This window comes from Scyliorhinus torazame, chromosome 7 (assembly GCF_047496885.1).
Source record: "Scyliorhinus torazame isolate Kashiwa2021f chromosome 7, sScyTor2.1, whole genome shotgun sequence".
Lineage (NCBI taxonomy): Eukaryota > Metazoa > Chordata > Chondrichthyes > Carcharhiniformes > Scyliorhinidae > Scyliorhinus > Scyliorhinus torazame.
Window position 1 is genome coordinate 73,363,723 of NC_092713.1, and position 26,298 is coordinate 73,390,020.

Genomic DNA, 26,298 nt, shown 5'->3' on the forward strand with positions numbered 1-26,298 from the left:
GCTGGCGAAGAAGCCCCAGGCAAATGAGCCGCCAAGGGCGATGGTGGTGAGGTTCCACCGGTTCACGGACAGAGAGTGGGTCCTGAGATGGGCCAAGAAGGAGCGGAGCAGTAAGTGGGGACAATGCAGAGATCCGAATATACCCGGACTGGAGCACGGAGGTTGCAAAGCGGAGAGCGGGTTTCAACCGGGCCAAAGCGGCGTTGTGCCGGAAAGAAGTGAAATTCGGAATGCTGCAGCCAGCGTGACTGTGGGTCACATACAAGGGCCAACACTATTACTTCGAAACGCCTGAAGAGGCGTGGGCCTTTGTACAAGCCAAAAAGTTGGACTCTAACTGAGGGTTTGTGAGGGTGGGGGGGATGTTTTGGGATTTGATGTGTGATGGTTGTTGTATATAGGGGGTCAATCACGCGCAGGAAATATTACATGGGCTGGGGGAGAGAGACAAGGCTGCGACAGGAGCTGCGCCAGAGGGGGCGGAGCGGGCTTTGGAAAGCGCGGGGTTTTTTCCCGCGCGCGGGAAGAAAGGCGGGAAGGGGAACGAAGGAATGCATATGGATTGGGAGACTCCCACGCGGGGAGGTCAATGGGACGGCGGGGTCAGCAGGCGTCAGCTGACTTACGGGAGTGACATGGGGGGAGCAAAAAAGCTAGACAGGGGTCTAGCGGGGGGAGGGGAGGGGGGGAAGGGGGGGGAAAAAAGGGTTGCTGCTGCACTGGCCGAAAGGGAATGGGACACAGAAGAGGTGGTCGAGACGGGGGTCCCCCCTCTGGGGGACTGGAGGGTGAGGGAGGCGTGGACACGGGACTGGCCCAGAAAAGGAGATGGCTAGTCGGCGGGGCGTGGGGGGGGGGGGTGAGAGCCCCTCCAATCCGGCTGATAACGTGGAATGTGAGGGGACTGAATGGGCCGGTGAAGAGGGCTCGAGTGTTCGCGCACTTAAAGGGACTGAAGGCGGACGTGGCCATGCTCCAAGAGACACATCTGAAGGTGGCGGACCAGGTCAGGTTAAGAAAGGGATGGGTAGGACAGGTATTCCACTCGGGACTGGACGCGAAGAATAGAGGGGTGGCAATATTGGTGGGAAAGCGGGTGTCATTTGAGGCCAAGACTATTGTAGCGGACAATGGAGGGCGATATGTAATGGTGAGCGGTAGGCTGCAAGGGACGTGGGTGGTGTTGGTAAACATATACGCCCTGAACTGGGATGATGCAGGATTCATGAAGCGCATGTTGGGGCGCATTCCAGACCTGGAGATAGGAGGCCTGATAATGGGAGGGTACTTCAATACAGTGTTGGATCCAGCACTGGACCGCTCCAAATCAAGGACTGGAAAGAGGCCGGCGGCGGCCAAGGTACTTAGGGGGTTTATGGATCAGATGGGGGGAGTGGACCCGTGGCGGTTTGCAAGGCCGCAGGCCAGGGAATTTTCTTTCTTCTCCCATGTACACAAAGCCTACACCCGGATAGATTTCTTTGTTCTGGGTAGGGCGCTCATCCCGAGGGTGGAGGGAACTCAGTATTCGGCTATAGCCGTTTCGGACCATGCCCCGCACTGGGTGGAACTGGAGCTGGGAGAGGAGAGGGACCAACGCCCGTTGTGGAGGCTGGATGTGGGACTGCTGGCGGACGAGGTGGTGTGTGGGAAGGTGAGGGGGTGTATCAAAAGGTACTTGGAGGCCAACGACAACGGGGAGGTGCGGGTGGGGGTGGTATGGGAGGCGTTGAAGGCGGTGATCAGGGGAGAGCTAATTTCCATTAGGGCTCATAGGGAGAAGGCAGAGGGTATGGAAAGGGAGAGGTTAGTGGGGGAGATTTTGAGAGTGGACAGGAGATACGCAGAGACCCCAGAGGAAAGATTACTTGGGGAAAGATGACGGCTCCAGACGGAGTTTGACCTGTTGACCACAGGGAAGGCGGAGGCACAGTGGAGGAAAGCGCAGGGGGCGACCTACGAGTATGGGGAAAAGGCTAGTCGGATGCTGGCACACCAGCTCCGTAAGAGGATGGCAGCGAGGGAAATAGGGGGAGTCAAAGATGGAAGGGGAGCCACGGTTCGGAGTGCAACGAAAATAAACGAGGTATTCAAGACCTTTTATGAAGAGCTGTACAGATACAAGCCCCCAGCGGGGGAAGAGGGGATGAGACGATTCCTAGATCAGCTGAGATTCCCGAGAGTGGAGGAACAAGAGGTGGCTGGTTTGGGGGCACCAATTGGGTTGGAGGAGCTGAGCAAGGGTTTGGGGAGCATGCAGGCGTGGAAGGCCTCGGGACCGGACGGATTCCCGGTGGAGTTCTACAGGAGGTACGCAGACCTGTTGGCCCCGCTACTGGTGAGGACCTTTAATGAGGCAAGAGAGGAGGGGACCCTGCCCCCGACAATGTCGGAAGCGACAATTTATTTGATCCTAAAGCGGGACAAGGACCCACTGCAATGTGGATCGTACAGGCCGATCTCGCTCCTCAATGTGGATGCAAAGTTGCTGGCAAAAGTGCTGGCCACGAGGATCGAGGACTGTGTCCCGGGGGTAATCCACGCGGACCAGATGGGATTTGTAAAGGGCAGGCAACTAAACACCAATGTGCGGCGGCTCTTAAACGTGATAATGATGCCATCGGAGGAGGGAGAGGCGGAGATAGTGGCAGCTATGGATGCGGAGAAGGCCTTTGACTGAGTAGAGTGGGAGTACCTCTGGGAGGTGCTGCGTAGGTTTGGGTTCGGGGTACGGTTTATCAATTGGGTTAAGCTCCTTTACAGAGCCCCGATGGCGAGTGTAGTGACGAACCGGCGGAGGTCGGAGTACTTTCGACTGTACCTAGGGACGAGGCAGGGGTGCCCCCTGTCCCCCCTGTTGTTCGCATTGGCGATCGAACCATTGGCCATGTCATTGAGGGAGTCTAATAAATGGAGGGGGAGAAGAGCATCGGGTGTCGCTATATGTGGATGACCTGTTGCATTACGTGGCGGATCCAATGGAGGGGATGGTGGAGGTCATGCAGACTCTAAGGGAGTTTGGGGAGTTTTCGGGCTATAAGCTCAATGTAGGGAAGAGTGAGTTCTTTGTATTACAGGCGGGGGACCAAGAAAGAGGGATAGGGGACCTACCGCTCAGGAGGGCGGAGGGGAGCTTTCGGTATCTGGGGATCCAGATAGCCAGGAGTTGGGGGACCCTACATAAACTGAATCTGACGAGGTTGGTGGAGCAAATGGAGGAGGATTTCAAAAGATGGGACATGTTACCGCTCTCGCTGGCGGGTAGAGTGCAGTCGATCAAAATGGTGGTCCTTCCGAGGTTTCTGTTTGTGTTTCAGTGCCTTCCCATCGTGATCACTAAGGCCTTTTTTAAGAGAGTAGGCAGGAGTATTATGGGGTTTGTGTGGGCGAATAAGACCCCGAGAGTAAGGAGAGGGTTCCTGGAACGCAGTCGGGACCGAGGAGGGTTGGCGCTGCCAAACCTGGGGAGCTACTACTGGGCAGCAAATGCGGCGATGATCCGCAAGTGGGTTATGGAGGGAGAGGGGGCGGCATGGAAGAGGATGGAGATGGCGTCCTGTAAAGGAACGAGCCAGGGGACGTTGATGACGGCACCGCCGCCGCTCTCGCCGACTAGTATACCATGAGCCCGGTGGTGGCGGCAACGCTAAGGATCTGGGGCCAGTGGAGACGGCACCGGGGTGCAATGGGAGCATCGGTGTGGTCCCCGATCAGGGGTAACCGCCGGTTTGTCCCGGGGAAGAGAGACGGGGGGTTCCAGAGCTGGCATCGGGCGGGGATTGGAAGAATGGGGGACCTGTTCATCGACGGGACGTTTGCGAGCCTAGGGGCACTGGAGTAGTTCGAGTTACCCCCGGGAAATGCGTTTAGATATATGCAGGTGAGGGCTTTTGTGAGGCGACAGGCGAGGGAATTCCCGTTGCTCCCGGCACAAGAAGTTCAAGATAGGGTGATCTTGGGTGTCTGGGTCGGGGAGGGCAAGGTGTCGGAAATACACCAGGAGTTGAGAGAAGAGGGGGAAGCGAGTTGAACGGTAAATGGGAGGAGGAGCTGGGGGAGGAGATCGAGGAAGGTCTGTGGGCTGATGCCCTAGGTAGGGTTAATTCCTCCTCCTCGTGTGCTAGGCTCAGCCTGATACAATTTAAGGTGGTCCACAGAGCGCACTTGATGGGGGCGAGGTTGAGTAGGTTCCTTGGGGTAGAGGACAGATGTGGAAGGTGCTCAGGGAGCCCGGCGAACCATGTCCATATGTTTTGGTCATGCCCGGCACTGGAGGGGTTCTGGAGAGGAGTGGCGGGAGCAATGTCTCAGGTGGTAAAAGTCCGGGTCAAGCCAAGCTGGGGGCTAGCAATATTTGGAGTAGTGGACGAACCGGGAGTGCAGGAGGCGAAAGAGGCCGGCATTCTGGCCTTTGCGTCCCTAGTAGCCCGGCGAAGGATCTTGCTAATGTGGAAGGAGGCGAAGCCCTCCAGCCTGGAGGCCTGGATAAATGATATGGCTAGGTTCATAAAGTTGGAGAGGATTAAGTTCGCCTTGAGAGGGTCTGCGCAGGGGTTCTACAGGCAGTGGCAACCGTTACTAGACTATCTCGCGGAGCGTTAGAGGAAGGTCGGTCAGCAGCAGCAGCAACCTTGAGGGGGGGGGGGGAGACGTCCTGGGAGGGGGGGGAAAGGGGGGACTACCTGGGAGGGTGGATGAGCAAGAGATAACATGAAGGGTTGGGGAAACTGGTACGTACGGATGAGGGCCAGTGTACAAAGATGTGTAAATATATCATTTTGCCATGAATATATCTTGCTCTGCCCGATTTCTCTTTTTTTTTTTTGTTATGGGGGGGGGGGGGGGGGGGGTTATTGTTTGTAAGGGAGAAAAATTGTGCTAAAAATCTTTAAGAAATATATATATATTTTTTAAACCCTGTACTCCGCATTCATATTTGTCCTTCCAAAATGGACAACCTCACACTTTTCAGGGTTAAACTCCATCTGCCACTTCTCAGCCCAGCTCTGCATCCTATCTATGTCTCTTTGCAGCCGACAACAGCCCTCCTCACTATCCACAACTCCACCAATCTTCGTATCGTCTGCAAATGTACTGACCCACCCTTCAACTCCCTCATCCAAGTCATTAATGAAAATCACAAACAGCAGAGGACCCAGAACTGATCCCTGCGGTACTCCGCTGGTAACTGGGCTCCAGGCTGAATATTTGCCATCCACCACCACTCTCTGACTTCTATCGGTTAGCCAGTTCGTTATCCAACTGGCCATATTTTCCACTATCCCATGCTTCCTTAATTTCTGCATAAGCCTACCATGGGGAACCTTATCAAATGCCTTACTAAAATCCATGTACACTACATCCACTGCTTTACCTTCATCCACGTGCTTGGTCACCTCCTCAAAGAATTCAATAAGACTTGTGAGGCAAGGCTTACCCCTCACAAATCCATACTGACTATCCCTCATCAAGCAGTGTCTTTCCAGATGCTCAGAAATCCTATCCATCAGTACCCTTTCCATTACTTTGCCTACAACCGAAGTAAGACTAACTGGCCTGTAATTCCCAGTGTTATCCCTATTCCCTTTTTTGAACAGGGGCACGACATTTGCCACCATCCAATCCCCTGCTACCACCCCTGTTGACAGTGAGGCGAAAAGATCATTGCCAACGGCTCTGCAGTTTCATCTCTTGCTTCCCATAGAATCCTTGGATATATCCCGTTAGGCCCGGGAGACTTTTCTATCCTCAAGTTTTTCAAAATGCCCAACACATCTTCCTTCCTAACAAGTATCTCCTCGAGCTTACCAGTCTGTTTCACACTGTCTTCTCCAACAATATGGCCCCTCTCATTCGTAAATACTGAAGAAAAGTACTCGTTCAAGACCTCTCCTACCTCTTCAGACTCAATACACAATCTCCCACTACTGTCCTTGATCGGACCCACCCTCGCTCTAGTCATTCTCATATTTCTCACATACGTGTAAAAGGCCTTGGGGTTTTCCTTGATTCTACCCGCCAAAGATTTTTCATGCCCTCTCTTCATTTTGTTTCTGACATTTCCGCAAAGAGTGAGAAGAGAGCCAGGAGTTTATAGAAAGTGTAGCTGACTGGGAGCAGGGTCGGAGGGCGGAGATCTAGTTAGTCCACAGGGCAGCTATATTCTGTCAGGTAAGAGGGGATGGAGGCTAGGCCAGTTATATGCTCCTCCTGTAGGATGTGGGTGGTGAGGGATACCACCGGTGTCCCCACTGACTATACCTGCAGGAAGTGCACCCAACTTCAGCTCCTCAAAGACCGTGTTAGGGAACTGGAGCTGAAGCTGGATGAACTTCGGATCATCCGGGAGGCAGAGGGGGTGATTCAGAAGAGTTACAAGGAGGTAACCACACCCAAGGTACAGGACAAGAATAGCTGGGTTACAGTCAGGGGGAAAAAAACAAACAGGCAGACCGTGCAGGGATCCCTCGTGGCCGTTCCCCTTCAAAACAAGTATACCGTTTTGGATGCTGTTGGGGGGGGATGACCTACCGGGGGAAGGCCCTAGCGGCCAGGTCTCTGGCACTGAGTCTGGCTCTGGGGCTCAGAAGGGAAGGGGGGAGAATAGAAAAGCAATACTTGTAGGCGATTCAATGGTTAGGGGAATAGATAGGAGATTCTGTGGTCGTGAGCGAGACTCCCGGAAGGTATGTTGCCTCCCGGGTGCCAGGGCCAGGGATGTCTCGGATCATGTCTTCAGGATCCTTAAGGGGGAGGGGGAGCAGCCAGAAGTCGTGGTGCACATTGGTACCAACGACATAGGTAGGAAAAGGGGTGTGGAGGTAATAAACAAGTTTAGGGAGTTAAGCTGGAAGTTAAAAGCCAGGACAGACAGAGTTGTCATCTCTAGTTTGTTGCCGGTGCCACGTGATAGCGAGGCTAGGAATAGGGAGAGAGTGCAGTTGAACACGTGGCTGCAGGAATGGTGTAGGAGGGAGGGCTTCAGGTATTTGGATAATTGGAGCGCATTCTGGGGAAGGTGAGACCTGTAAAAGCAGGACGGGTTGCATCTGAACCAGAGGGGCACCAATATCCTGGGAGGGAGGTTTTCTAGTACTCTTCGGGAGGGTTTAAACAAATTTGGCAGGGGAATGGAAACCGGATTTGTAGTCCAGCAACTAAGGTAGCTGATATTCAGGACGCCAAAGCGTGTAATGAGGCAGTGGGGAAGGGAACACTGACAAAGGAGAGTACTTGCAGGCACGGAAATGGGTTGAAGTGTGTATACTTCAACGCAAGAAGCATCAGGAATAAGGTGGGTGAACTTAAGGCATGGATCGGTACTTGGGACTACGATGTGGTCATCACGGAAACTTGGATAGAAGAGGGGCAGAAATGGTTGTTGGAGGTCCCTGGTTATAGATGTTTCAATAAGATTAGGGAGGGTGGTAAAAGAGGTGGGGGGGAGGCATTATTAATTAGAGATAGTATAACAGCTGCAGAAAGGCAGTTCGAGGAGTATCACCCTATTGAGGTAGTATGGGTTGAAGTCAGAAATAGGAAAGGAGCAGTCACCTTGTTAGGAGTTTTCTATAGGCCCCCCAACAGTAGCAGAGATGTGGAGGAACAGATTGGGAAACAGATTTTGGAAAGGTGCAGAAGTCATAGGGTAGTAGGCATGGGCGACTTTAACTTCCCAAATATTGAGTGGAAACTCTTTAGATCAAATAGTTTGGATGGGGTGGTGTTTGTGCAGTGAGTTCAGGAAGCTTTTCTAACACAGTATGTAGATTGTCCGACCAGAGGAGGGGCAATATTGGATTTAGTACTGTGTAATGAACCAGGGCAAGTGATAGATTTGTTAGTGGGGGAGCATTTTGGAGATAGTGACCACAATTCTGTGACTTTCACTTTAATAATGGAGAGGGATAGGTACGTGCAACAGGGCAAGGTTTACAATTGGGGGAAGGGTAAATACGATGTTGTCAGACAAGAATTGAAGTGCATAAGTTGGGAACATAGGCTGGCAGGGAAGGACACAAGTGAAATGTGGAACTTGTTCAGGAACAGGTGCTACGTGTCCTTGATATGTATTTCCCTGTCAGGCAGGAAAGAGATGGTCGAGTGAGGGAACCATGGTTGACAAGAGAGGTTGAATGTCTTGTTAAGAGGAAAAAGGTGACTTATGTAAGGCTGAGGAAACAAGGTTCAGACAGGGCATTGGAGGGATACAAGATAGCCAGGAGGGAACTGAAGAAAGGGATTAGGAGAGCTAAGAGAGGGCATGAACAATCTTTGGCGGGTAGGATCAAGGAAAACCCCAAGGCCTTTTACACATATGTGAGAAATATGAGAATGAGAATGACTAGAGCGAGGGTAGGTCCGATCAAGGACAGTAGCGGGAGATTGTGTATTGAGTCTGAAGAGATAGGAGAGGTCTTGAACGAGTACTTTTCTTCTGTATTTACAAATGAGAGGGGCGATATTGTTGGAGAGGACAGTGTGAAACAGATTGGTAAGCTCGAGGAAATACTTGTTAGGAAGGAAGATATGTTGGGCATTTTGAAAAACCTGAGGATAGACAAGTGACCCGGGCCTGATGGGATATATCCAAGGATTCTATGGGAAGCAAGAGATGAAATTGCAGAGCCGTTGGCAATGATCTTTTCGTCCTCACTGTCAACAGGGGTGGTACCAGGGGATTGGAGAGTGGCGAATGTCGTGCCCCTGTTCAAAAAAGGGACTAGGGATAACCCTGGGAATTACAGGCCAGTTAGTCTTACTTCGGTTGTAGGCAAAGTAATGGAAAGGGTACTGAAGGATAGGATTTCTGAGCATCTGGAAAGACACTGCTTGATTAGGGATAGTCAGCACGGATTTGTGAGGGGTAGGTCTTGCCTTACAAGTCTTATTGAATTCTTTGAGGAGGTGACCAAGCATGTGGATGAAGGTAAAGCAGTGGATGTAGTGTACATGGATTTTAGTAAGGCATTTGATAAAGTTCCCCATGGTAGGCTTATGCAGAAAGTAAGGAGGCATGGGATAGTGGGAAATTTGGCCAGTTGGATAACGAACTGGCTAACCGATAGAAATCAGAGAGTGGTGGTGGATGGCAAATATTCAGCCTGGATCCCAGTTACCAGTGGCGTACCGCAGGGATCAGTTCTGGGTCCTCTGCTGTTTGTGATTTTCATTAATGACTTGGATGAGGGAGTTGAAGGGTGGGTCAGTAAATTTGCAGACGATACGAAGATTGGTGGAGTTGTGGATAGTAAGGAGGGCTGTTGTCGGCTGCAAAGAGACATAGATAGGATGCAGAGCTGGGCTGAGAAGTGGCAGATGGAGTTTAACCCTGAAAAGTGTGAGGTTGTCCATTTTGGAAGGACAAATATGAATGCGGAATACAGGGTTAACGGTAGAGTTCTTGGCAATGTGGAGGAGCAGAGAGATCTTGGGGTCTATCTTTGAAAGTTGCCACTCAAGTGGATAGAGCTGTAAAGAAAGCCTATGGTGTGCTCGCGTTCATTAACAGAGGGATTGAATTTAAGAGCCGTAAGGTGATGATGCAGCTGTACAAAACTTTGGTAAGGCCACATTTGGAGTACTGTGTACAGTTTTGGTCGCCTCATTTTAGGAAGGATGTGGAAGCTTTGGAAAAGGTGCAAAGAAGATTTACCAGGATGTTGCCTAGAATGGAGAGTAGGTCTTACGAGGAAAGGTTGAGGGTGCTAGGCCTTTTCTCATTAGAACGGAGAAGGATGAGGGGCGACTTGATAGAGGTTTATAAGATGATCAGGGGAATAGATAGAGTAGACAGTCAGAGACTTTTTCCCCGGGTGGAACAAACCATTACAAGGGGACATAAATTTAAGGTGAAAGGTGGAAGATATAGGAGGGATATCAGAGGTAGGTTCTTTACCCAGAGAGTAGTGGGGGCATGGAATGCACTGCCTGTGGAAGTAGTTGAGTCGGAAACAGTAGGGACCTTCAAGCAGCTGTTGGATAGGTACATGGATTACGGGAAAATGATATAGTGTAGATTTATTTGTTCTTAAGGGCAGCACGGTAGCATTGTGGATAGCACAATTGCTTCACAGCTCCAGGGTCCCAGGTTCGATTCCGGCTTGGGTCACTGTCTGTGCGGAGTCTGCACGTCATCCCCGTGTCTGCGTGGGTTTCCTCCGGGTGCTCCGGTTTCCTCCCACAGTCCAAAGATGTGCGGGTTGGGTGAATTGGCCAATGATAAATTGCCCTTAATGTCCAAATTGCCCTTGGTGTTGGGTGGAGGTGTTGAGTTTGGGTGGGGTGCTCTTTCCAGGAGCCGGTGCAGACTCAAGGGGCCGAATGGCCTCCTTCTGCACTGTAAATTCAATGATAATCTATGATTAATCTAGGACAAAGGTCCGGCACAACATTGTGGGCCGAAGGGCCTGTTCTGTGCTGTATTTTCTATGTTCTATGTTCTCTTAGCTCTCCTAATCCCTTTCTTCAGTTCCCTCCTTGCTATCTTGTATCCCTCCAGCGCCCTGTCTGAACCTTGTTTCCTCAGCCTTACATAAGTATCCTTCTTCCTCTTAACAAGACATTCAACCTCTCTTGTCAACCATGGTTCCCTCACTCGACCACATCTGCCCTGCCTGACAGGGAAATGCATATCAGGGACACGTAGTATCTGTTCCTTGAACAAGTTCCACATTTCAATTGTGTCTTTCCCTGACAGCCTATGTTCCCAACTTATGCACTTCAGTTCTTGTCTGACAGCATCGTATTTACCCTTCCCCCAATTGTAAACCTTGCCCTGGTGCACGCACCTATCCCTCTCCATTACTAAAGTGAAAGTCACAGAATTGTGGTCACTATCTCCAAAATGCTCCCCCACTAACAAATCTATCACTTGCCCTGGTTCATTACCAAGTACCAAATCCAATATAGCCTCCCCTCTGGTCAGACAATCTACATACTGTGTTAGAAAAGCTTCTTGGACACACTGCACAAACACCACCCCATCCAAACTATTTGATCTAAAGAGTTTCCACTCAATATTTGGGAAGTTGAAGTCACCCATGACTACTACCCTGTGACTTCTGCACCTTTCCAAAATCTGTTTCCCAATCTGTTCCTCCACATCTCTGCTGCTATTGGGGGGGCCTATAGAAAACTTCCAACAAGGTGACTGCTCCTTTCCTATTTCTGACTTCAACCCATACTACCTCAGTGGGCAGATCCTCCTCGAACTGCCTTTCTGCAGCTGCAATACTATCTCTAATTAACAATGCAACCACCCCCCCACCTCTTTTACCACCCTCCCTAATCTTATTGAAACATCTATAACCAGGAACCTCCAACAACCATTTCTGCCCCTCTTCTATCCAAGTTTCCGTGATGGCCACCACATCGTAGTCCCAAGTACCGATCCATGCCTTAAGTTCACCCACCTATTTCCTGATGCTTCTTGCATTGAGGTATACACATTTCAGCCCATCTCCGTGCCTGCAAGTACTCTCCTTTGTCAGTGTTACCTTCCCCACTGCCTCACTACACGCTTTGACGTCCTGAACATCGGCTACCTTAGTTGCTGGACTACAAGTTTGGTTCCCATTCCCCTGCCAAATTAGTTTACACCCTCCCGAAGAGTACTAGAAAACCTCCCTCCCAGGATATTGGTGCCCCTCTGGTTCAGATGCAACCCGCCCTGCTTGTACAGGTCCCACCTTCCCCAGAATGCAATCCAATTATCCAAATACCTGAAGCCCTCCCTCCTACACCATTCCTGCAGCCACGTGTTCAACTGCACTCTCTCCCTATTCCTAGCCTCGCTATCACGTGGCACCGGCAACAAACCAGAGATGACAACTCTGTCTGTCCTGGCTTTTAACTTCCAGCCTAACTCCCTAAACTTGTTTATTACATCCACACCCTTTTTCCTACCTAAGTCGTTGGTACCAATGTGCACCACGACTTCTAGCTGCTCCCCCTCCCCCTTAAGGATCCTGAAGACACGATCCAAAACATCCCTGGCCCTGGCACCCTGGGGGCAACATATCTTCCGGGTGTCTTGCTCCACAGACTCTCCTATCTATTCCCCTAACCATTGAGTCTCCTATCACTATTGCTTTTCTATTCTCCCCCCTTCCCTTCTGAGCCCCAGAGCCAGACTCAGTACCAGAGACCTAGCCACTAGGGCCTCTCCCCGGTAGGTCATCCCCCCCCAACAGCATCCAAAACAGTATACTTGTTTTGAAGGGGAACGGCCACGAGGGATCCCTGCACTGTCTGCCTGTTTGTTTTCTTTCCCCTACCTGTAACCCAGCTACTCTTGTGGGTGTGGCTACCTCCCTGTAACTCTTCTCTATTACCCCCTCTGCCTCCCGGATGATCCGAAGTTCATCCAGCTCCAGTTCCCTAACACGGTCTCTGAGGAACTGGAGTTGGGTGCACTTCCCGCAGGTATAGTCAGCGGGGACACCGGTGGTTTCCCTCACCACCCACATCCTACAGGAGGAGCATGCAACTGCCTTAGCCTCCATCCCCTCTTACCTTACAGAATATAGCTGCACTGTGGAGCAACTGGAACTCCGCCCTCCGACTCTGCTCCCAGTCAGCTGTAGTCTCTGTAAACTCCCGGCTCCCTTCACACTCTGAGGAAATGTAGGGAATGAAATGAAGGGAGGACTTTACTCCTCCCTCCTCACCTAACTCCCTCAGTCACCAAACTCTCACTATAGCACTCAAATGCACCCAAATTCAGCACTCAGTGTATCCATAACCAGAATGGGAGGTCTCACCCTCCACGTTCTGGGAGGCACTGAAGGTGTGATCGGGGTGAAATATTAGCCTTTAGGACCCTTAAGAGACAGGAAAGGAAGGGTAGCCAAGCAGCGGCTGATTGACTCCATACTGGAGGTGACTCCGCGATACTCCACAGCCCCAACCTGTAGCTGAAAGGAAAATGCTGCAGATGGAATTTGATCGGCTCTCCACACAGAAAGCAGTCCACCAGCTCTGCCAGGCACGGGAGGGCCTTCTACAAACATGTAGACAAGACCAGCTGCATGCTGGCACACCAGTTGAGAAAGCAGGCAGCTGCAAAAGAGGTAGCACAAGTTAGGAACAGAAATGGGAGGATGGTAGAGGACCCAAATGAGGTTAACGATGCCTTTACGAACTTTTACCGAGGGCTATACACCTCCGTGCCCCGGGAAGGGGACTCGGGGATGGAACAGTTCCTCGACAGACTGGATATATCGATGGTGGGGGTGGACAGGAAACAAGGGCTGGAAGCATCGCTAGGGCTGTGAAATCATGGAATGCATCAATTCCATGCAGTCAGGGAAAGTGCCAGGACCAAATGGGTATCCGGTAGACGTTTCCGAGAAATTCTCAGCAGTGCTGGCCCCACCTGGGGGAAATGTTCAATGTCTTATTGTTAAAGGGGGGCCATCCGTCTATGATGGCCCAGACCTCGATTTCACTGATCCCCAAAGAAAGATAAAGACCCTACAAAGAGTGTAGATCGTACAGACCCATCTCTCTCCTAAATACTGATGCGAAAGCACAGGTGAGGCACCTGGAGAGTTGCCTGCCAGGAGTGATCGCGGAAGATCAGACTGGGTTTGTCAAGGGCAGACAATTAACAGGGAACATCAGATGCCTGCTGAACATAATAATGACCTCATCAATGACCCCATCCAGGGAGAGGACACCAGAGGTGATCATCTCTCTGGGCGCTGAGAAAGCCTTTGACCGAGTAGAATAGAGGTACTTCATGGAGGTGCTTGAATGGTTTGGGTTCGGAGCAGGGTTCACCACCTGGGTTAAGCTCCTGTACAGCGAGCGTACAGACAAACGCCACCAGCTCCGAATACTTCCAGCTGCACAGGGGAACAAGGCAGGGGTGCCCGTTGTTCCCGCTCCTGTTCACGCTGACAATCAAACCGCTGGCTATCGCCCTTAGATCGGCGGATTGGTGGACGGGCATTCGGAGAAGGGGCAGGGAGCATAGAACCTTGCTCTATGCAGATAACCTGTTCCTCTACATGTCGAACCCCCTGGCCAGCATGGGAAAGATAACCGGACTCCTTGGAGAGTTTGGCGCCTTCTCAGATTACAAACTCAACCTTGGAAAGAGCAAAATCTTCCTAGTAAACCCCCAAAAGGGAGGAGTGGAGCTGGAGGAACTGCCGTTTATAGTGACCCAAAGCAAGTTTAGGTACCTGGGGATCCAAGTGGCCCACACCTGGAAGAGGCTCCACAAATGGAACCTCTCCAGCCTGGTGGAGGATATGAAGAGGGACCTGCAAAGATGGGACTCACTATCTTTTGCTGGCTGGAAGGGTACAGACGGTCAAAATTAACGTGCTGCCTACGTTCCTCTTCGTATTCAGAACACTCCCAATCTTCATCCCCAAATCCTTCTTTACCAGGGTCGACATGTTCATCATAGCCTTTGTCTGGGGGCAAAGATTTCCTCAGGTACGCAAGACTATTTTACAGCAGGAGCAGCCCATGGCAGGCCTGGCCCTACCGAACCTCATACTTTACCACTGGGTGGCAAACGCGGAGAGGGTGAGGGGGTGGCAAAGGGAACCGGAGGCGGACTGGGTCCGAATGGAGGAGGCTTCCTGCATGGGACGTCTCTCCAAGCAATGGCCACTGCAGCACTCCCGGCCCCACTCCCACACACATTCCAGGAACCCAGTGGTAGTAGCCACCCCAAGGAGATGGAACCAGTTCGGGCGCCACTTCAAACTTGGTGAGATGCCCATAGAGGCCCCCCTCTGCAACAACCACAGGTTCACACCGCCGAGCATGATGCCATATTTTGGACATGGAGGGAGGACAGAGGGACACGGACGGTAGAGGACATGTACATGGACGACAGAGACTGGCGATCCTGGGGAAACTCAAGAGAGGTTCCAACTCCCAAAAGGGAACGAGCTCAAGTATCTGCGGCTGTATGACTTTCTCTGTAAGGAGACAAAAACGATGCCCCAGAGAACTGGACACACATGTCTGGACAGGGTGGTAGGGCTGGACTGGGTAGGAGATGACAAGTGTGGCGACATCTACAGACGACTCATAGAAAAGGTTGGGACCCCACTGGACGAGACCGGACGGAAATGGGGGGGGATGGGATGGGCATGGAGATAGGGGGAGGACTCTGGACCGAGGTGCTGCACAGGATCAACTGCACCTCCTCCTGTGCTGGGCTAAACCTGATGCAGCTCAAGGTAGTGCATAGAGCGCACTTAACAAAGACATAAATGAGCGGGTTCTTCCCGGAGGTGGAGGATAAGTGCGAGTGGGCCGGGGGGGGGGGGGGGGTTGTCAAACCACACCCACATGTTCTGGTCCTGCCCCAGAACTTGTTGGGTTCTGGACGGCCTTCTTTGAGGCTATGTCCAAGGCAGTGGGAGCCGTGCCCATCTTTGGCGGTCTTTGGGATGTCAGAGCACCCAGAGTTCTGGACGGGGAAGGGGGTGGATGTCCTAGCCTTCGCCTGACTAACAATCAGGCGGAGACTTCTGCTAGGTTGGAAGTCGGCAGCGACACCCAGAGCCTCGGAATGGCTTTCTGATCTGACCGGGTTCTTGAGACAAGAAAAACTAAAATTTGCAACAAGAGGGTCAGAGGAGAAATTCCACGACACTTGGGAAATTTCACAAGCCTCTTCACAGACCATTTTGTAACCAGCAGCTAACTAGGTCGGGGGGAGGGGCAGTTATGGAAGCAGGGGGAAGGCAATGTCACCTGGTGGAAGGGAGATCACAAATAGTGCAGAAGGAATGGGGAGGAGGACCACCCACGGGAGCGAACACAAACTCCTCCCACATGAGCTAATCCAGGGAAATGGACCAGACCACCATCCTCAAAAACTCCAGGGGGGGAATGGGCTTCCTCCCCACCATTGGAACAAAGATAATTGACAAGTGAGGGGAAGGGTCCCAGCAATCTGTGTAAATATATGGGCAAAGCTGGGTGCAACTCCTACCACTAAGCAGTAGGAGTCCCAGGAAGAGCCCTTCAAAATACTGTGTAAACGAACATTTGTAAATAATGTAAAATAGTACTGGGGGCAGCACGGTGGCGCAGTGGGTAGCCCTGCTGCCTCACGGCGCTGAGACCCCAACTTCAATCCTGGCTCTGGGTCACTGTGCATGTGGAGTTTGCACATTCTCCCCGTGTCTGCGTGGATTTCGCCCCGCAACCCAAAGATGTGCAGGGTAGATGGATTGGCCATGCTAAATTGTCCCTTAATTGGAAAAAATGAACTGGACACTCTAAATTTATTTTTAAAAATGGTACTGGAACCTCAGTCACGGATATGGTAACAACGTGGGGCTGATGGTTTGTCGGTTTTACTGTGATAACTTCTATTACCATTGTTCTTTGTCTGCAAAGCTCTTTTTAAATACAAATGCCAATAAAAATATGTTTTAACAATTTCTTGGCAGTAAGACAATAGATAACACACTGCAAATTATGAGCAACCTATGGAGCACTAAGCTGGATCTCGGAGGAGGAGCAGCAGGATCAGCCACCCCAACAAGGAGCAAGAGCTACAGGCATTGCCTTCTCCACAGTCACCTATACGTGACAGGAAATGGACAGAGAGCTCTAGCTCGAAGGAGGCAATTGCCGCAGCACAAGGCATATAGGCCGACAGTGAGCTCCCTCAACCTGTCAGAGCAACAACGCCTCAGGTACCTTAGCTTCTCACAACAGATAGTGGCTGACATGTACAGACTTCTGGAAGCAGAGCCCAAAGGGGAACGGGAGTGCCATACATTGCCAATGGCCAAAAAGATCACAGCAGTGCTAAAGTCTTCCCCCCAGACTCTTTTCAAGGATCTGCAGGATATCACATTCAGCTGTCCACAACTGATCACCGATTCCTCATTTACAAAGGCCGCAAATTATATTATACTTCGCCACGGATGAGACTGCTTAACTCAGAGCGCTGTCAGTTTCATAACAGTGGTACACACGGAGCAGCTATACTTGGGAGTTGGAAGAGTCCCTGAATATCCAGCTACTTTGGGACCATTGACTGCAAGGCCATCATGCATGTCTATGTCAGGTATCCAGAGATGTGGGCTGGACCAGGATTTATTACCCATCCCTAATTGCCCTAAACAAATAGCTGGCTATGTCATTTCAGAGGGCATTTGAGTCAATCTCTGAAAGCTGTAGGTCTGGAGTCACATGTAGGCCAGACCAGGTAAGGATTACATATTTTCTTCCCAAAAGGACATTAGTGAACCATGTTATTTTTTACAACAACCAACCATCGTTCATGATCTTCATTGGACTTTTAATTTCAGGTTTTTATTGAATTCAAATTTCACCTCTGCCATGGTGGTATTCAAACCCCGAGTCTCTGGATTCCTAGTCCAGTGACAATAATTCTACTCCACCGCCTGCCCTAATTCCATGAATGTTGCATCTTCAGCAGGTTTTTTCTTTACCACACAACCTCAGTGGGTGTCTCTGTGGAGACAAGGACTACCCATTGAAGACCTGGCTGCTAACCCAATGAGGAACACTACCACTGTGCCATAGGAGATATATAATAGTATTTCTGGTTGGTCAAGTGCTTAGATGTTGCACTCTCCTCCTGGCATTGATACTCTGTCATTTATAGGTAGCTGACTATTAGATGGTACACCTTCACTTTTGGGTAGCACCTTTTCTATGCTCCTCTGGCTTCTTCCGGACCTGAAGTTCCTCCTCTCTCTAAACGTCAGGGTTTCAAGCAGTTCCCTCAGCTCGCTGATCCGTTCACTCGGGCTTCCCTCTGTCAACTTCTGCTGTCCACATTGTCTCAGCAGCCTCACACAGCTCTCAGGAGCCCTCCCACTCACTGCTCAAAAGTGCAAGCCTCAGTACCAGGAATGCCAACTCTGCTACTGGTTGAGCATCCATCCATTTGCCCTCATAGCTTCCCGCTCTGTTCGCACCAGCTGCACCCTGACCTGTGCCTGCCGATTGAACATTCAAAATTGCTCCTCAGAGACGTTCAACAACCCGTTAATTGGAGGCGAGCGGGTACCCCCCCCCCCTTTCTCGCCGCCCCTTTACAAATTGCATGGTCTTTTGAAAATGTCGAGATCCAGTGACGTCTTCCAGGGAACGTGCTTTCCAATGTTATGCTAATATCCCATGAATTAATTTTTTAAATATATTTTTAGTGGACAATTCCTTACACATAGGTAAATGTAACATTGAGTGTATATTTACTTAACTTACCGCCATTTAGTCCCAAATGTTACACTTTCACCAAAGTTTGGGATTGTGACATAAATTTCAGACACACAACATCCCAGTGCAGTTATCAGGTTTTGTCCAGCAGCTAGGAGTGATACTTTGACTTTATGTTAAAGATTACTGAGAATATTGACTCTCAGGATGGCTCCCCTGAGCATTCAAAGATATTCGTTGTCGTTTGCTATGCTGTTGGGTTTACTGGTTGGACTTACTTGCTTCAGCCAGTTTGGAGTGGTCATTCCAATCGACCAAACTAGGCGGGATTCCAGCTGTCTTCTCCGTGTATAATCTTCGGCGTTTCCATGATGCGGAAATCTGGCATTCTCACCTGTACAACAGACCATTTTAGCGACCAATAAGCAGTAGCTAAGAAAATGAAGCATACACACTTTTTAAAAATGGCACTGCGTTTGCCTTCCCATTGTAACGTACGTGCGTGCTCCCGCCGTGCGAATACATGCATTGAGATCTCAGGTCAGCTCTTTTATTTGCGTTTAGCAGCTTCTGGAATTCTAATTAGCCACAATGTGGCTGGTGGTTAACAGAGTGGACAATCCAGTTCGCATTAGTGTCACAACACCAAACATAAACTCTCTGGGAAAACCGGCATTCACGGAGTTGAAAATCGGGGCTTAGAGCAGACCTCTGGGAGGGTTTTTGCGGTGATAATATTTGCTGACTTCATTCTGTGATTGCGCGGCTTGTTGTGTGAAAGTGAAGGAACCGACATGCGTGTGTTTTGTGTGCGGACGGAGGGGCCAGAGGGAGAGGAAGTGGCTGAGTCGGGGACGGGTTCCTCACTCAGGTTATCACAAGCTTGTCAGCAGTTGTCTGTCCTCTTAGCAGTGAACAGACTCACACTCACACAAACACACTCCCAATCTCCGGGGCTTGAGCTGTCACACCGAGATTCAAGTGTTTTCCTTCACTTTGAGGTGACCCTGTGCAACATCCTCACTGGCCCAGCGCTCACTGCCTCTGGGCGGGAGAACCAGCACAGTATAAACATTGGTCAATCTATCTTTAAGATGTTCATCCAAAATCTTTATTTTTCCAGAAAAAAAGACAGCGTTAACTTAGTTTTGCGGACATTTCTGCAACAGGAAGCAGAACGTTTCACGTAAGGACGCCAGGAGGTGTGGTGAATTGGACGCCCCCCCCCCCCCCTTCATTTCAACGTCTTTTTTTCCGAAATCAAATCAAAAAAAAAATTCCTAAAGTTTCACCCAAAACTCAAACGTTTGAATTGACGATCCGAGTGGGCGGCGGGAAAAAAATATTAGAAATGTTTCAAACAAGAGCCCCCCCCTTCCCCCAAAAGAGGAAAAGAAACTCGGCACAAATTGTAACGGTTTTTTTAAAATGTCAGCAATAGCGTTTTTTTTTAAACTCCCAGATTTTTTTAAAGTATAATCCGTTGAGAAACTAAACAAATGACAGGGTAATGTCCTTAGTTTGGAGTCTTTGTTTCATTTTACAGACTTCTTACTGTCATTTTATAGAAGTATCGGTCTGCAGATTGTCACTGGCAGGCGTGTAAACATGTTCTCTATTCATATTGTAACAGTTTTCATGTTTCCACATTTCGGATCACTTTCATTTACACATCACGCTGATTAATTTACCTTCCCATTTATCAAACCACGTATCGACAGCATTTTATCCCACGCATTTAACTTTACGATCTCAATTACAAATTAAATGTCTAATTTTTCTGAGATACTTCAAGCACGATATTACAATTCCTCATAAAGATATCAATAAACTTGTATTTTGCGGAAAGCAAATGCGGTAGTTTGAACAAACTGATAAAATAAATAAATAGCCGGTGTTATTTTCCAAATGCTGTCATGAATCTGTTATTTGCATGCACACGATATTATTCAAAGCGCCAGGAAACCTTTGGATTTTGTATATTGGTAGGTTTTAATTTATATATTCGCATCTACTAACGTGTTGTGAATTGCATAACATTTGTGAGATTGTCCGAATACTTGCTTCAATGCTACTTCGTCACCTTCCTCGGGCATTATGGTCAAGTGAAATCGAGGAGCTTTGCTATTTATTAAAGTGATATGCTCCGAGTTTTAGAAAACATCGTTCTTTAAGATTTTTCGTTAAAAGTTATGTTACGCCATAGTCATGAATTAATTTCGCTGATGAAGTTAAAAGGTTACTTTCGATAAAATAATCGAACTGAGTCAAACCACATTTAAATGTCGAAATATTGATTTATTTAAACAGAACTGCGTGGTGTGAATGTAGTGTGGAAAAGATTTCCATCTATTTTTAAGCCATGGCTTCTTCCGTGAAATTCACTATTTAGCTTGGACTACAGATAACGTGATCTGCCAATTATAACAATATTAGTAGAGACAAAACGCACACGACAATTAAACCATGTTAATAAATTACGGAGCAGTTATCAAGATAATTTTTTTTTATTCCACACATAGATCCCTGTGAATGACAAGCTCTATTGTTCAGATCTATTATAAAAACATCCTTTATTATGCGATGTGATGGGACTTGTAGAGGGAGCTAAACGTTAAATTGCATCTTTTATGTTACCAGCCACAGTAATAAAATAAATTAATTCAGGAAACGCAAAACCATTCACAGCATTAAAATAGATAACTGTTTTACAATTACAAGGAAGCATTTATTGGAACAAAGGAGCAGTTAAATCTTTTATAAATTATATAGCCTATTTTGGTACATTTCAACTCCACGAAAGCAATGCAATATTTACATCGAGTAAATACAAAGCTTATAACTTAATTTTCATTTAAACAAACGAAAACATTAAATAATGTTTATCAGCTACATCTCATGGCTTCACTTGGGAAGACGGGCAGGAAGTAATGTACCCATGCCAGTCCACTGAAAATTTAAAAAAATCAAATGAAACAAACACGAAGAATTAGACGTTTAAAATAATGTAGAAGCACAGTCGTTTATACGAACATTAAAATAGCGGTGTTCCCTAGAAAGGGCAAGGTCTCAAGCAACTAATGCAATCATTTAAAATTATCCCTTGTGTTAGCTTCATTGTTTCATGTAACAATTTAATGTCAAATATTAGACATTGCGACATTAAACTTTGCCCTTAATAACCGATGGAACAATAATATTTGCCAGATTCTATTTAATACTAATTTGCAACATACAAAGCAAATTCAGCATGATGACAAGAAAAACATAAACATGTTTTTAAAACATCGATGAAAGTACTTTTTATATGGAATTAAAAATAATGGAAACAAATGTATATAGGTTAACTGACAATTACAATAAATACTGTAAGACTGCACTTGCTTATCACGCTTGTTTTATAGATTCTGTTCCATCCATTGCACTGCCTCCGTCCTCTTGTACATCCGGGCTAGCTCAAATGGAGTTTGTCCCTTTTCATTTTTATGCGAGAGGTTTGATTTCTTTGCCAAAAAAATAATTACATCGGTGTGGCCTTCCTGTGCAGCAAGATGGATGGGCAGATTGCCCTCAGAATTTTTAATATTTACGTTTGCTCCAAAGTCCACCAAAATTTTCAAAGTGTCCAGAAAGCCTTCCCGAGCTACATCGTGAGCAGGTGCGAATCCTCCAGGATCCTGCTGGTTTGGTTTAGCTCCAGCTTTCAGTAATGATTTGGCTATTATTGTATTACCCGTTTGCATCACCTGGAAATATAGAAAGGTGGATGGAACGTGTGTGATAGAAAGAAAACGTGAAAATGTGTATCACCATACACATCTAAATATCACCCATATGTAGCATTGCAGGATTAAAGGTTACACGGTCAGACTGAGACTTTTACCTCTACAAAGTTATTTTAAAATCTGAAGCAACTCTGTTTATCACACATAGTGTAACAAACATTTCCTCATTGTTTCTTGTTATGTAGCGAACAGCAGCTGTTGCACTGCAAACATTTCTAACATTTGATTTAACGAAATTCGTGATAGCTTTTTTTCACAATTGTCCTTCAGCTGTGATTGGACCAATCTATTTCTATATTTTACCTGAACATTTTCCAAAAGAAAATATTTACTACAAATCGATACGAAAGAAAACAACATTTTATTTTACAGATGTTTTCGGGTTATCTAGAGGCATTAGAGGATTTAATTAATTAATTTGAATCAAAACGTTGTACGATATTACATCTTTTCACTGCACAGTTAAAACGCGATTCGAGGTCAACCACAAAAGTGTTTCGAGAATCACGACAGTCAAACTATGAACTCCTATTTTCACAACGTTTAGTACAATCGACATTTTAATATAAAATGTAAACAAAAATGATCACGTTTTCTAAAACAATAATATTTATAATATGCAAAAATGAAACCCATTATTTAAAATCGTCACTCCCAGCTGGTGTCCTATCTTGCAAGTATAGGAGGTAATTGTGGGATGGGTGATTTAAAAGTTAATATACAAGAGATAAAATATGATTTATTTACTGAGACTTTGAATTTAGGGTTATACTGTTGTTCAAAACAAATGAGTATCAGCATCTCAAATTAATAGTAACGACACAATTTTGTTTATAAAGTTTTAATTTTACTGTGACTCTTAGAAAGGTGATTCCATAAAAGTGACGTTTGAAATGAAATATTAAACGAAGTAGTCCAGAATACTAAATCGTATACTGTTGTTTAAAATTTTACTAATGTAGCTACTTTATTATTTAACAGGAGAGCTTCATTTTTTCGTTTTGCAAATCATAGCTGTGTTGACTGCGATTGACCCACCGGAACACCCGTCTAAAAATCAACCTCAACTGGTTTTAGCCAATATCTACTTTTCATAAGATCTTTTCAAACCTACGATAACAAAAATATTTTAATTGGAATAAAATATCGTGGCTTGTTGCACGTTAAATATTTAATGCAAGTATTTAAGCAAAATAATCTATTTATTCTAAACAGCTTTTTCTTGCAGTAAACTACTTACTTATTCTGCATTCAAGTCATTTCCACCACCCAGTTGCCTAATAGCTGTTGCTGAATCCTGAATGAAACTAACCTCAAATTTGCGACCATCAGGGGTGTGGGCGTCGCTGGCAAGACCAATAATCTTTATTTTATCGAAAAACAATGAATGTTTGTAACGAAGAAAGGTGAAGATATATAAAGCCATATTTTTATATTCTGTGCAATGTGCCATCAATTAAACTAGCGTGGGATTATTCATACTTAGCATCCGAGAACACTGATGGTATGTTTGAACCCAGTGTCACTGAAATATATTTGTTCATAGCAAAATCAATTGCCTTCGTTTGCCAATTATGGGGCATGTTGGTTACTTGAGAACGTTAATACTTATTTACAAAAAGGCTTTGAATCTGTGTCGCTTCTGCAATGAAGTATTCTTGTCAGTGCTTCAGCTTATTTGAAAAGGGGTGAATGCACGGCCACGACCTGAAACATTGCATGCATCCGAATGATGTACACTGCAAAATAAAAATGTGCTGTCCAAGACAGTCCACGTTGCAATTCTACATTTCTGTAAGCATCATTCAACTGAAAACGTGAACGTTTTATCATTTCTGGGAATTTCACCTTTAGAAGTGGGAAAATCGCATCGTCCAAAAATATACTTGCAGAGAGAATCGTACTATCAGGCAGCGTTACCTTCAAAGCAAAATGTGTTTGTTTTTAACCAAGATGTCTTTTAATTCAGTGGCTATTTCAGCAATGCGTCCGCTACTGTAACTACAGCTGACACATAGCCGAAAATAGGTGCACATTCTTGTTTTTAGAAAATAAAATATGCATTATTGGACGCAGGAGTATTTTTTCTGTCGGACGAAAATGCAATGCGTAGGATAGGGGAAAAAAAGAATAACTAGACTAACCTGAAGTGCAGTTCTGCCAAACTTATTGAGTGCATCCACTTTCACCCCGTTTTCTAGCAAAGCGTTGACTTCTTTCGAGTCTCCTTTGGCTGCCGCGCTTGTTAGTTTGTCACCGTCTGATGCATCTGCTGTTTCCATTATTAATACTTTAAAAAAAATGTCGAAATCCGATAAGCACAGACACCAACAGGTATGGTGGAGATGAAGAATCTAGTCCCGCTCTGTAGTATAGTATTTACTAACCTAGAGTAATTGATGTGTGATCCTAGTAATGACGTTGCCCGGTCCGCCCCCTTTTTCTCATCAATATAATACACGTGATACAAGTCCAAGGATAGCTTGGCTATCTCAAAGTTAACATTTTCAAGTGATTTGTCCCACGTTACCCCAAAGCAGAGACACAAAAAAAAAATCAAAATACGGTTAACTTCTTCCCGGCCACTGCGTGGATAGTTTGTATCTCTCCTTCGCAATTGTAAAAACAAATCTCGAAATAATGTCGGAAAATACAACAGTTGAATCGGTTACTGTATCCCCGATAGAGATGCAATATTTGAATGTTTTGCAGTTTTCCCGCCCATTTTGCAACTGTTACTTCACTGTAAATGAAAGGCTGCTCTGGGCATCAAACTCCTTCTGGTTGATAGATGTCTCTCCTTTTTTGTTGTTGGTTCCACTTACTCTTTCAGTCAAACTAAATTGCAGAAAAATGCCACGAAGCCGCGCCGTTCAAAGAGAGTGAGTCCCGCCAGCGCTGACATCTCCAGTCCCGGGCTTGCGAGGCAGCTGCTGCTCATTGCGATATCCTGTGCTCGTTTCAAAAACAGGAAAGTAACTCGCCTCCCGGTTAATGTGCAAATGTTCACGGTTAAAGTCGCCGCTGTGAACGATCCAGTCACAGTTGTCCTCGCAGCGATCAGCCTTTGCCGTCTTTCTCCCCCCAGAAAATAAATACTGGCGGCTCCGTAATTGTTGGTCGCTCGCAGCAGTTTTGGGGAGGAAAAAAAACTTATTGACATCATCAAATTTTAAAAATGAGCGCTCCTCCGGCTGCTGCCAGTGCCGCCCACACAGCGTCGTAACGGAAATGGCAGCTACGGTCTACAGCTGGAAGCTCAGCCCAGTGCGTCGATTCACTCCTCGGCTTCTCTCACTGTCGGTGCTCGCTCCCCTTCGGGCTCTCGGCTCGGGCGTCCACCTTAGCATTTTGAGCTGACGGATTCCCACTATCGGACGCGGACGAATTTTAAAACTGTACAATGTAAATTGAAAGAGCCAACCCCCACTCCACTTCTTAACCTACTGATTTGCATTTTACGCGAAGGTCAGACTAGAGATTCCTAGTCCGGGCCTTCGGTGTGTCAGAGCTGGAGGGTTTTCAGGCATTTCGCTCTCATGGCGGAGCGTTTGCAAGGAGCCCGGGTGGATGGGTTGGTGTGTGTGGTGGGGGGACGTTGGTTAGGTTAGATTTTTCCACAACGTTAATAAACTGGCCACCCGAGTAAAGGCGCGCACCGTCCCTCAATCCAGGTGCCAGCTTTTGTAAATGCAAACGAGATCTGTCGAAAGTGACAAGTGGTGTAAAGGGCGCGATGTGGCCGGTCCCTTCAGCAGCGCTCACTGCAGGCAGCTGTCACTGCAGGAGCAAGTTCAGCCATGCCTGACGTAGCTGAGTTGAATATGTATTCAAGATGGTATCCTGCAAATCATCGCATGTATGTCTAATCAGTATCAGGACCCGATATTCCATTTAAATTAGGCGCAGCACTCTGGTGTGAAGCAACAAGAATATACTTAAAATTTTTTTAAAGTATGAATGTTATGTTTGAATAAGACGTGAAACGCGTTCCCCTTGCATGGGATCAGATCAGGGAGCCAAGTCAACAGGACTGAAAAAGCATTCACTTTCTCGAGAGGGACTGACCAATTAAGCATGCGATGACCAACGGGTGCATTTTCAATGTCAAAACCCTTCAATCGTGACTTGCTGTAACAGTACCTTGAATGAAAGCAACCCACACTCCTATAAACTATGACTTTTAAAACTTTATTTTTCTTTCCTTTTATACCAAATTTCCTCCCTAATATCCTGAAGATGCTAACCCTTCCTGGGGCATGTTCCTTTGGACATCAGTGGTCCTCTCATCTGTACAAAAGTAACGATTTTTTAATGTGTTGGTTTTTAACAT

The 26,298-nt window shown here is 47.4% G+C and overlaps 1 protein-coding gene across 2 annotated transcripts; it reads right to left on the reverse strand.

The window, feature by feature from the left end:
* Nucleotides 1-20,668: 20,668 nt before the first annotated feature.
* On the reverse strand, nucleotides 20,669-25,632 carry cdkn2c (cyclin-dependent kinase inhibitor 2C (p18, inhibits CDK4)). 2 transcript variants are annotated; one of them, XM_072510910.1, is made up of 3 exons: nucleotides 24,353-25,632; nucleotides 24,110-24,255; nucleotides 20,669-21,926 (listed from the first exon to the last, which is right to left on the reverse strand). In XM_072510910.1, the coding sequence occupies exons 2-3, from the start codon at nucleotides 24,245-24,247 to the stop codon at nucleotides 21,579-21,581; spliced, it is 486 nt and encodes a 161-aa protein (XP_072367011.1). In that variant the 5' UTR covers nucleotides 24,248-24,255; nucleotides 24,353-25,632; the 3' UTR covers nucleotides 20,669-21,578. The 2 variants fall into 2 exon arrangements, with proteins under 2 accessions (XP_072367011.1, XP_072367010.1); XM_072510909.1 differs by having other exon boundaries at nucleotides 24,110-25,631.
* Nucleotides 25,633-26,298: the final 666 nt, after the last annotated feature.